The sequence below is a fragment of the Dermochelys coriacea genome, chromosome 2 (assembly GCF_009764565.3).
Source record: "Dermochelys coriacea isolate rDerCor1 chromosome 2, rDerCor1.pri.v4, whole genome shotgun sequence".
Classification (NCBI taxonomy): Eukaryota; Metazoa; Chordata; order Testudines; family Dermochelyidae; genus Dermochelys; species Dermochelys coriacea.
Window position 1 is genome coordinate 238,683,437 of NC_050069.1, and position 13,109 is coordinate 238,696,545.

Below are 13,109 nucleotides of genomic sequence, written 5' to 3' on the forward strand. Positions count from 1 at the left end.
CCTAAGAAGGTCCTGGTGTCCCATGGTGTCCATTGCTGGTAGAGTGGTGGTGGTGCCTGCCACCACCTTGTCCGGCGAGGAGGAGGGCTGTGGGACCGGGTCTTCCTGACCTTCCGGCTCCCTAGAGGCTCAGTCGGGTGCATCAGTCCCCCCCCCAACTGGAGGTGGCTCCAGTACCGCTGGTGGCGCTGGCTCGGATGCTGCACCCTAGTGTGAAGGCTCAGAATCCTTGTCCCATGTGGGGTCCTCCGGAGCCCTGGCGGTGTAGTGTGACACCGATGTCACTGAGGGAGAAGCACAGGGTGCAGATGCCTCCAATTTGGCCCTGGAGCCCTGACCCTGAGTCTGATGATAGGCCCAAGGAGTCCAAAAGGGCCACTGTACTGGGCCCTGCCACTGGGGTGGCCAGTATACTGCCAGTGCTGACGAGTCCATGACTCTATGGTGCCGGCACCAGTGCCGGGATCATGAATGGTACCAGCTGTATTGGGAGACAGAGGACTCAACCTCCGAGTCAGAAGAGTACTCTGAGCCCGACCATGGGGGGGCGGAGCCCAATGGTGCCAGGGAGCGGTACTGAGGTGATGGGGAGCGGCGCCAAAACATCATGAGCTTGCCCCAATGGTGAACAGGGGGCAGTGCTGCCATCGGTGCCATGAAGAGTGCTGGAGATGGTGCCACATAAATGTTGCCATAGATGCCGTAGATGGTGCCATCATCAGTGCCGCTGATGGTGCCTGAACTTGGGCCATCATCTGGAGCAGTGCCGGTGCTCGCGTCTTTGGGGCCAGGGACTGTGCCATCATGGCAATAAGGTCCTGCGCTGCCTCGTGGTATCCAGCGTGGAGGGAAGATTGAGATCTTCTTCCAATTCCCCCCGAGTTGGGGAATCCACTGGCACTGGACTCAAGGGAGCTCCGGTTGGGGCCGGAGGCAACGGTGCCGGGTCTTGAAGTCCAGGCCATGGGTGTCTCGCCACAGGACACACCCCGCTTGAATCCCCTTGGGGCTTCTTGACAGGGTAACGATCCCTGTCAGTCTTCTTTTTCTTATGCAGCACCAGGGACTGTGAGCGGTGCCGCCCGCTAGAGCTGGCTTTACAAGCCAGGGAGTGGTGCCGATGCTCCTTGGAGGAGTCCTTTCTTGGTGCCGGGGTATCCCACACCGAGGCCAGGGCACTGTGCACTGATGATGCTGGTGCTGTTTCCAGTACTGGCTAAGGGCCAGCACCATCAGAAGGAGCTTTAAACGATAGTCCCACTCTCTTTTAGTCCTGGGTCTAAAGCTCCTGCAAACTGAGCATTTGTTTGTCTGACAAATCTTTTCCTAGGCACTTAAGCAGTGTGCAGATCGCCTCTGGGCATAGGTTTCGTACACCTCTCGCACACCTTAAACCCCTGCAACCGAGGCATGCCATGGTCCCTGGGGAAAACCGGGGGGGGGGCTGGGGGGCAAAGTAAGCTTTAACTAACTATTATAACTACAACTCAATTAATCTATTTACAAATAAGAAAAAGGGAACCACTAGGTAGCCACCTGCAAATGCAAGGGACTGAGCTGCTCCAACGACTTTCACCGGCGGTAAGGAGGAACTGAACAGGTGGCAGGTCGGCAGGGACCCATATATACCGCCATGAAGGCGCCACTCCAGGGGGCTCCACAGTCGACCCAACAGGTACCACTAGGGGAAAAACCTTCCAACGATTGTGCACGCAGCGCACGTGCATGCACACACACACCCTATTGGAATACACATGAGCAATCACTTGAAGAAGAACTATCATTTCCTCTAAAGAACCAATTATTTTATCTCAGAGAAACAATCATAACCACTGAGCTGCAACTTAATTACATTTAGACAGAGTCAGAAATGCAGCAGCTGTCAAGAGACACCAACATCTTTGGAGCTTTTTTGTTAGTTGTTGCTACCTAGAAGTTTGCTATGAGGAAGGGAATACCCATTTATTCCAGATCGGCAGAAATAATAGTACATTTAATATTTTATACACAAAATTTATAATGAATTCAAAAACTGTATATTTTCAAAAATATACATCTCTGGGGAATTTTTGCCATACTAACAGGAACACTTACTGTATTTTTAAATTCTATATTAACTCTACCTTCAAGAGTTCTAAAGCAGAGACAGTTAGCTTACTTGCCACTAAAACGAAGAACACTACACCTTGACAATACCAACCTTTATTACATTATATGTTCTAAATATTGAATCTACTAACCTAGATCTTCCATGGGGTAATAAAATATTTTGCTACTGCCACTAAGCTGATATACTTTATATTGTTCAGTATAACAGTAACTCTATACCAGTAGGGAATACAGAGTTAGAAGTGATTTTATCTGACAAAATTGAAGAAATCAATATTTACATTTGTTAAGTAGCTACATTTATTACCCTAGCAAAAAATGATTAAACTAAGAAAAGCAAATGTGTTATCTAACAAACAGTACCTTCAAATATGTGCCATTTTCAATGGGGGATAATTTATAATAATCTAGCATTTTCTATCTTTGGTGATCAAGTGAAGTCAAACCTTTTTAAAACCTTTACTGCAATAATTATGTCTAAAAATGTTCATACATCACAATACTTAAACTGTAAATTCACATTTATATATAGTTATGAAGAATTATTTTTGTCTAAGCAAGGATGTAGAATGAATTTTAAAGCAATGTATTATTAAAACAGTGTATTATTTTTAGACAGAACAAAATATTAAAGGTTAATTCCAAAATTGTCAAAACTAGCCACTGGTTTTATGTGCCCGACTTGAAATACCTTAGGTCTGACTTTCAAAAATGTGCTACTTCAGTTAAAGTAAACCTGAGCTCAGCACCTCTGAAAATCAGGCCCAAGGTGTCTCAAAGTTGGACACACAAAAATGAAGTACTCAAAAGCAGTGTCTATTCTTGAAAATTTGGCTCCTAATTATTTGCTCATTTCACCAAATAAAATGGAGTCCCATAAACATGAGAATGAGCTCTAAGAATTTTCTTCGAGCTAATTACATTTTTTTGATAAATAATTTAGCTCTTCCATGTAGGGGAAATATATACTGTATTGTTGCCTTGTGAGCCAACATTCAGGGTATTGCAATACCTGTTAGGAGGAGAAAATGATAGTTGTTGGGGTTTTTTGTGAAAGCCTATTCATTTACAAAGAATGTACACAAAGTCCTGTTTCCCAGAACACAGTAGGAATCCAACGGGAGACAGTTTCCTTGCTCAATATTCCAAGCCTTTTTTCCAGCCAGCACTTGATCTGTCTCTCTTTGATTTTTCTCGAAGTGACATTATACTTGTGCTTCTCTAGCTGTCCTTGGCTTTCTGCTCCCTCTCTGCCCAGCAAAAAAATACCGAGCCCTCTGCCTTTGCATTCAGCCTCAAATAAACCTCTCTACCCACATAGCTCAGCCAGTGGCCCTGGAATACTTCATAGTGAGGGTGCTGAAAGCCAGTTAAGGAAACCGTAAAGCAGTGGTCCCCAAACTCGTACCCCCCTTATCCCTGTCCATGCCCCCTGCCCCCCAGGGCCTTGGCTTTGGGAGTGGGAGAGACACAGACAGGGGTAAGGGGGCCGAGGCTGGGGCCACAGTCGGTGGCAGGCATGGGACCGGCAGCCAGGACCCTAGGCATGGGCCAGGAGCGGAGCCTCAGGCATGGGGCTGGCAGCCGGACCCTAGGCACAGGTCGGGGATGCTACAACACCCCCCCACACCCTTAGTTCCCGTGCTTATGAGGTCAGCTCCTGATCAGCCTTGCATGTGGCCTTCATTTTGGGTGGTGGCTCCTATTGTTTCAGTTACCTTATTCAAAAAGGAGCTTAACCTCTTCTGACATTTATCCCAAATGAAGGGCAGCTGTTATACCCATCAGCTTCAACAAGGTACGGTGCAACTCTCCTGTATAATAGCATTAAAAGGTCAATGAAAGGAATCCCAGGCCCTGCTTAACACTGCTCAATAATGGACTGTGCTCTCCAAGTCAATCACAAATTAGTGCTGATGAGTTCTGAAAGGAGTCCTGTTGAACTTTCGAAAGGATCGCAGTTGAGGCCCAGGGCCTTGATGAAGGTACAGTATTCCTCATCTTGGCATGCAAACAAACATGAAGACTCAGATCCTTGACCCATACCCTGAGTGTGAAGTATCAACAACAGAAGAGGGTGAGATTTTAGGCTGAAAGAAGTTCTCTCTTCTTCCTCTTTCTCCTAAGGAACATTAGCAGGAGACTGTTTGGAGGAAGTTCTCTCACAGTATGTCACAAAGCAAACTTGTTCCAGACCTCACATACTGTACATTCTGTTTCTGTATTGATAAATGCCATGTATTTCTTTCTAACCACTTAAAATCACAGTTACAAAAAAGAACAGTTACTCACTGCAGCAAGAATATTTTCTTTTCTAACAACTCTCCCCCAGCATATGCAATATGCTTTTTAAGTTTTTTAGTGCTTGTGAAATATGCCAGATTGACTGTACAGGAAATTGTAGCTATTAACCAAAGAACAGATACAGCAAAGGCAGTAGCAATGCAAGCTTCTCTATGTTATTCCATAAATGATTTCAACCATGAGATGGAGAAACTGTTATTAGGAGTTTCAGAGTAGCAGCCGTGTTAGTCTGTATCCGTAAAAAGAAAAGGAGTACTTGTGGCACCTTAGAGAATAACAAATGTCTTATGCTCTAATAAGTACTCCTTTTGTTATTAGGAGTGTGTAGATCAATCTCTATATCAGTTCAAATCCTAGATCTCTGCTGAGAAAAGCTAGGAAAGGATGATACTTATGGTGCAGGATTTTCTCATATGGAGCCATATCTCAATAAGCTAAACATAAAAAAGAAAAGGAGTACTTGTGGCACCTGAGAGACTAACCAATTTATTTGAGCATAAGCTTTCGTGAGCTACAGCTCACTTCATCGGATGCATTCGGTGGAAAATACAGTGGGGAGATTTACACACACACACACACACACACACACACACACAGAACATGAAACAATGGGTTTTATCATACACACTGTAAGGAGAGTGATCACTTAAGATGAGCTATTACCAGCAGGAAGGAGGGGGGGAAGGAGGAAAACCTTTTGTGGTGATAATCAAGGTGGGCCCTTTCCAGCAGTTAACAAGAACATCTGAGGAACAGTGGGGGGGTGGGGTGGGGGGAGAAATAACATGGGGAAATAGTTTTACTTTATGTAATGACCTATCCATTCCCAGTCTCTATTCAAGCCTAAGTTAATTGTATCTTGAATACAAGATGGGATACCAAATTACAACAAAATTATTTCTTGAAATACTCAGATACATTATTTATCTTTAGAAACACAACTTTAGAAAAAGAAATTGATGATGATACCAAATTATTAATTAAATGTAAATGGTATGTATTATAAGGCTGTGTTTTTATATTACATACTAACGGTCTGGTGAGTTGTACTGTCAATACCATTCCAATTTTTTTCATCTTGTGGTTTCCATTGTCCCTAGGAATCTATTATATAAATCTGATTGTGTTTTTATTCATTTACCCATTTTCATTATTCATTTTCTCTTTGGGCTGTATCTTGCATATATAGTAATAAAAACTATACATTGTATGTTATAACACTGTATCATACCACAGCTATTCTGGGAGGAGGCTTATAGCCGCAGATAACTGATAAAACTGGTAGTTTAATCCATAAAATTGTAGCAATTACTGTTTCAATAATGATACTTGACAGAATTTTCTCTAGATAAGTTTTATCAAAAGAAACATATATTTGGAAGAAAAAACAAATAAATTAAAAACTTGACATTTCAACTTTTAAAAATATTTTAAGTAGAAATATTAGAAAGGTGTCACTGAAAAATAAGGTAGTACAAATACAGTAATCACAAAGATATTTTTTACACTTACTAGGTCACTCATGGACGAGTGAAGATAAAAATAGTCTCCCATTGTCATGATTTGATGTTATAGCATATGAATATATTTACTATAGGGTATTACATAAATACAAAAGAAATTAAGGCATTGCAAGTTCTTGGAAATTCTACATCTAATCACGGATATACATTGTAGCTACAACAGAAAACATGAAATATGCAGTAGATTTTTACTAACTTTCTTTAGAAACGTTGCTGCAGAAATCTAGCAACTTTGCAAGTCCATTATATAGCAATGTTTGTGTTTTAGACCAAGTTGATCAGAACCCATGTAATTCTTACAAATGCAGTTATTTGTAACAGTGACTCAAAGGACATGCCCCCTGTTGGCCAAGCAAGGCCCTGCATGCACACTGCCTTCAGCTTGCTCTACTAGTGTTCAGAAATAAACCACTTGCCTCCAGAGTCTTTAAACAATACTCCCCTTCTCCTAGGATTCAATTTATTTAGTTCATACAGCTTCCTTTAGGTTCACAAGTCTTAAAAGCCCTGTTTCTTAGAGATAGGGAGTTTTAGTCAAGCTACTCCCTCCTTGGTACAGAAGGCCCGCTGCTCCCCTTTTTGAGCTGTGCTCATTACCTCAGGCCAGCTGTGGCTTTCAACCAGCTTCTCATTCAGCTGGCCCCTTTCTCCAAATAGTCCCCAGATTCAGAGGATTCAACTAATAACCTTCTCCTGGTGGTGTCTCTCTGAATATACACAGCCGTCTACTTCCAGCTCATTCCCAATTGATTGGAAGAGAGGAGAGACTTGCTCCACACACTCTGCAAGACTTTTGGTCCCAGCCCCTTAAACAGTAACTGACTTTCTCCAAATCATTACATATTCTGGGGACTGCTTCCTCTCCACCAATATCTCATTTCCTAGATCTTTTGCATACATCAAAGCCTCCCAAAATCTTAAAGGGCCATGCCACATAACCGGGGTGAGCTCACTGCTAGGCACCACTACCGATCTGGGAGTAGACTATGTCACAGTACAGTATGTAAAATAATATCAGAATATACATACCTGTTTAGCCATATTCTCTACAAATTTTGGTGATCTTTCCCTTAATAATGTTATAAGATCTTTATATATGTCACTTTTTCTCTTATAGTCAATATCATCTTTCTCCTTTTCTCTACCCTTAAAAAAGAACACAATTTTAAATTATTATTATTCTCTTTCATAATAGATTTCCATCTGTAAGGTAAATACTGTTAAGAAACATAGGTCCCAAGCTTGCAATGATCTTCACACAACTGACCACTGTGCCAGCATAGAGCCCCAATGAATGCCAGTGGGGATTAGCAGGGGCCCCAGGGTTCACTCACATGGAGCTCAGTGCAGGATCAGCATCTTAGACCCAGTCCTGCAAGTAGTTACTACTGCATGTGGTGCTTTGTGAGTAGTCCCATGGAAAGGGACTTAGGAACCATGGGGGAAAACCAAATAAACATAAGCCTCTAGTATGATGCAGGTTTCAGAGTAGCAGCCGTGTTAGTCTGTATTCACAAAAAGAAAAGGAGTATTTGTGGCACCTTAGAGACTAACACATTTATTTGAGCATAAACTTTCGTGAGCTACAGCTCACTTCATCAGATGCAGTGGCTAAGAAAGCTAAGATGTATAATCAGGGAAATAGCAAGTAGAACTATGGAGGGGATATTACCACTGTATATGGCATTAGCAAGACCATTATTGGAATATTGTGTCCAGTTCTGGTGTTCATACTTTAAAACGGATGGTGACAAATTGGAAAGGATATAGAAAAGAGCTACAATACTGATTTGAGATCTGGAAAGCCTGCCTTACAGTGAGAGAATACAGAAGCTCAGTCTGTTTATAGTTGATCATAAAGAAGATTAAGAGGTGACTTAACAATGTTCTATAACTTCCTACATGGGGAGAAGATTTCTGACAGTAGAGTGCTCTTTAATTTAGCAGTCAAAAGCATAACAAGCACTAATGGCTGGAAGCTAAAACTAGACAATTTCAAACTAGAAATAAAGCACACATTTTTGATAGTAAGGATAATTAACCATTGGAAGAACTTAATTAGGGATGTGATTGAGTCTTCATCACTTGAAGTTTTGAAATCAAGAATGGATGTCTTTCTAAAAGATATGCTGTAGCTCAATCAGAAGTTATGGACTTGATAAAGGAATTACTGAGTGACATTTTATGGTTTGTGTTATGCAGGTCAGATTAGATGGTGGTAATGGCCCCTTTTGGCCCACAAAATCTATTAATCTGTTATTTCAATGGGATTCATAGTAGTAAGCACTTCATCCAGTAGAATGTGTTTAGATGATCATGTCCTTTTTTATAGCTGGGGTAAAAAATGTATGGGTTTTTTCCCTTAAAAAACTGTGAAATTTTGTGTAGGTTTTATTCTTTATTATACTTGTCCCAAACTTTTACATTTTTATACAAGCAATCATCATAAGAAGAGAGAAAAATAGTTTGGGACTGGGACTCAGGAAGGAAAAGGTGCAGTAACCTTGTGCAGTAAGTGTAGTTCTTCAATATGTGTGTCCCTATGGGGGCTCCACTTTAGGGGACATGCACCCCGTATGCCTTCATTCAGAGATTTTTCATTAGCAGTGTCCATTCAGCCTGCACATGTGTCCTACATGTCCTTGTGTTCCACACCAGGGCTATATGGGACTGCACAGGCAAACCACCCTCTACCACAAAGTCTACCACAAAGTTCTACAAGGAAACTCTGAAGTACAGGGGAAGGAGGGCAGGTAGTGGAGCACCCATAGGGACATACATCTCAAAGAACTACAGTTACTGCACAAGGCTCTCCTTCTTTGAATAGTGTCCCTATGGTTGCTCCACTGCAGATGACTCCCGAGAGCAATATACCCACAGGAAGGAGGGAGCTACAGAAACAGGTCCAGAAATGAAGACGGAGTTGCATAGCCAACTGCCACACCGAATCTAGAGGCATGGACCAAGGCATAGTGCTTGGAGAAAGTATGTACTGAAGACCATGTAGTGGCTCTGCAGATATTGGAACATCTTTAAGTAATGCCACAGATGTTGATTGCAACCTAATAAAGAATGCTAACACCACGAAAGGAGGTTGAAAGCTGACAACATATAACATGCATTAATACACCCAAAGATCCACCTTGATTGCTTCTGGGAGGAGAGTGTGGATCCTTTAGATCTGTCTGCAATGGAAACAAATAATCTAGGAGACCTCTGAAATGGTTTGGTCCTGTCTATATAGAAGGCCATTGCTCTTCTGACACCTGAGGGATGGAAGGAAGTCTGCTGTTAGGAGTTATGTGGTTTTGCAGAAAAAAGGGTAAAAGAATGGTTTGATTAAGATGAAACTCAGATGACACCTTGGTATGAATTTAGGGGGTGGACATAAGAATAGTTTGTCCTTGAACAAAATCATGAAAGGAGGGTCTGCCATTAAGGCCCAAATGTCTCAGACTTTTTGGGTTGATGTGAGGGCTACCAAAAGGGCCTGTCATCACACACTGGTTCAGTAAGGAGCAGGTCACCATTGGTTCACAGAGAGAACTTTTAAGACATCTGAGAACTCAACTAAGATCCCAAGATGGAGTGGGGTCTTTCACTTGAGGGAAAACATTCCCCAATCCTTTGATGAACTTTTCAAGTTGCTGGGTGAGCAAATACAGAGAACACTTCCACTGGAAAATGAAAGGTTGTTATGGCGGCCAAGTAAACCTTGACAGAGTTGGTTGATAATCCTCCTGCAACTGAAGAAAACAGGCAATCCAGGATAACCAAGAGTGGGGAAGATTTGGATGCGAGTCATGGACGTTCACATCAATGGCTAAATTTCTTCCACTATTGAAGGTAAGTATTTTGGGTAGATTCTTTCCTACTGTTTAATAACACTTGTACTACCTCCACAGAAAAAGCAGACTCTAGCCCAGTGGTGGGGAACCTGCAGCCCATGGGCCACACGCGGCCTGGCTTACATTGACCATCGGCAGGCACGGCCACCTGCAGCTCCCAATGGCCACAGTTTGCCATTCCCGGCAAATGGGAGCTGTGGGAAGCAGCACGGGCTGCAGGGACATGCTGGCCACCACTTCCTCCAGCTCCCATTGGCTGGGAACGGGGAACCGCAGCCACTGGAAGATTCGGGTGGCTGTGCCTGCAGACGGTCAATGTAAACAAACTGTCTCACAATCCGCCATCAGATTACCCTGACAGGCCACATGCGGCCCACGGGCCGCAAGTTGCCCACCACTGTTCTAGCCCCATGAACTATCAAGGAGCCATGTCTTCTGGCAGAGAACTCCTAGGTTCAGATGAAACAATCTATCTGTCTTGGGAAAGAAGATGAGGGGTAAGCTGAAGCTTTATTGCTGGACAGAGGGACAGGTGAAATAGGTAAGGATACTATGCTTGTCTCAATCATGTTGCAAGTACTAGAATAACCCTAGCTTTGTCCTGTCTGATTTTGTTCAGCACCCTTAATATCAGAGGCACTGAGGGAAATATGTAGAATAGTCTCTTTGTCCAAGGTAGGAGGAAGGCATCTCCCAGAGAATGGCATCCTAGATCCCCTCTTGACCAGAACAGATGACACTTCCAGTTTGTGAAAGTGGTGAAGTGGTCCACTGCTGGAAATCCCCAAATTTGAAATATGCCATGGAGGGTCTAAAAGTCCAACTCCCATTTGTAGTCATGGGAGGAATGCCCGCTGAGAGCAACAGACAGGGTGTTTTGAGTGCCAGGTAGGTACATTGCTGAAATGTGTATACAATGGATTATGCACCAGAGAGGGAGACCTTGCTCCTTGTTGCTGGTTGATATAAAACCTACAGGCCACATTATCATAGAATCATAGAACATCAGGGTTGGAAGGGACCTCAGGAGGTCATCTAGTCCAACCCCCTGCTGAAAGCAGGACCAATCCCCAACTAAATCATCCCAGCCAGGGCTTTGTCAAGCCTGACCTTAAAAACTTCTAAGGAAGGAGATTCCACCACCTCCCTAGGTAACGCATTCCAGTGTTTCACCATCCTTCTAGTGAAAAAGTTTTTCCTAATATCCAACCTAAACCTCCCCCACTGCAACTTGAGACCATTACTCCTCGTTCTGTCATCTGCTACCACTGAGAACAGTCTAGATCCATCCTCTTTGGAACCCCTTTCAGGTAGTTGAAAGTAGCTATCAAATCCCACCTCATTCTTCTCTTCCGCAGACTAAACAATCCCAGTTCCCTCAGCCTTTTCTCGTAAGTCATGTGTTCCAGTCCCCTAATAATTTTTGTTGCCCTCTGCTGGACGTTTTCCAATTTTTTCACATCCTTCTTGTAGTGTGGGACCAAGAACTGGACACAATACTCTAGATGAGGCCTCATCAATGTCGAATAGAGGGGAATGATCACGTCTCTTGATCTGCTGGCAATGCCCCTACTTATACATCCCAAAATTCCATTGGCCTTCTTGGCAACAACGGCACACTGTTGACTCATATCCAGCTTCTCGTCCACTGTAACCCCTAGGTCCCTTTCTGCAGAACTGCTGCTGAGCCATTCGGTCCCTCATCTGTAGCGGTGCATGGGATTCTTCCGTCCTAAGTGCAGGACTCTGCACTTGTCCTTGTTGAACCTCATCAGATTTCTTTTGGCCCAATCCTCTAATTTGTCTAGGGCCCTCTGTATCCTATCCCTACCCTTCAGTGTATCTACATCTCCTCCCAGTTTAGTGTCATCTGCAAACTTGCTGAGGGTGCAATCCACACCATCCTCCACATCATTAATAAAGATATTGAACAAAACCAGCCCGAGGACCGACCCTTGAGGCACTCCACTTGATACCAGCTGCCAACTAGACATAGAGCCATTGATCACTACCTGTTGAGCCCAACAATCTAGCCAGCTTTCTGTCCACCTTATCATCCATTCATCCAGCCCATACTTCTTTAATTTATTAGCAACAATACTGTGGGAGACCATGTCAAAAGCTTTGCTAAAGTCAAGGAACAACATGTCCACTGCTTTCCCCTCATCCACAGAGCCAGTTATCTCGTCTTAGAAGGCAATTAGATTAGTCAGCATGATTTGCCCTTGGTGAATCCATGCTGACTGTTCCTGATCACTTTCCTCTCCTCTAAGTGCTTCAGAATTGATTCCTTGAGGACCTGCTCCATGAATTTATCTATTATAACCCTCATTGACTGGTCCTTGACAAGAGATAAAAAAATTAAGGCAAGCATTTCTGATTGCCCTGAGTTCCAACAGGTTGATGTGAAGACGGCTTTCATGAGGCGATCATCTTCCTGGATTGTATGAGCATTGAAACATGCCCTCTCTCTCAACAGGGATGCATCCATTGGTATGGTGACTGTCAAATTCAGCTGGAGAAAAGGAATACCTGCACCAATGTTTGATGATCTTTCCATTGGCCTAGGGAATCTGTCACCTAAAGTGGAAATGAAACCTGTTTGTCTGAGCTTTGTTTGTGAGTAGACTGTTCTGAGGCATCTCTGGAAGCAACAAAGGCATAACCTTGCATGATCTGTTATGGTGGGCACTGAGGAAATCAAATACTTAGGCTTGTATGGTACCAAGGAACTTGTTAGGGGAGGCACTGGGAAGTAGAGCCATATTCAATGGTACCAGACTGGAGGAATGTCTTTCCTTGCCATCTTTATCACGTCCAGATACTACCTAAGATCTCTCGGAGCCATGTTTGCTCTTAGAAGAGCTTTGGGGTTTTCCAGTCCTGCCAGTATGGGGATAGCCCTTCGCCTCTAAGGCACCAGGTTGAGAGGTCAAAGTTTCTGAGTTGGTCTATCTACTGGTAAATCGAGGTCTTTTTGGAGTAGATTCCTTATGAAGGACATTAGAGCTCCTTTTCCTGGGACCCTCTGAGGAAGTCTCTGGAGTTTTCCCCTTTGTAGGGGAGTGCTGAGCCAAGGTCAATGGGGCACTGGATCTACCCGGAGACTGCATAGGGGCATGCTCCTGACCAGGCTCTCAACTGGGATGAAGGGAACCCTCGATCATTCACAACATCAGCTTCATCTCCTGATTCTTCCATGCCCTGGACTTAAAGGCCAGACAGAAGTTACACTTCTGTGGGGTGTGTTACTCTCCTAGGCACTAAAAGCACTTGGAGTGGCCATCTCTAATTGGGATGGCCACTTGGCAAGGCAGCATTTAAA

General features: G+C 43.6%; 1 protein-coding gene across 1 annotated transcript in view; it reads right to left on the minus strand.

Moving 5' to 3' along the window:
* Positions 1-13,109, minus strand: part of ODAD2 (outer dynein arm docking complex subunit 2) — a 184,098-nt gene that overhangs the window by 159,836 nt on the left and 11,153 nt on the right. Inside the window, exon 7 of the mRNA XM_038391298.2 lies at positions 6,966-7,082. Coding sequence (XP_038247226.1) covers positions 6,966-7,082 — 117 coding nt within the window. The remainder of the gene's footprint in view (positions 1-6,965; positions 7,083-13,109) is intronic.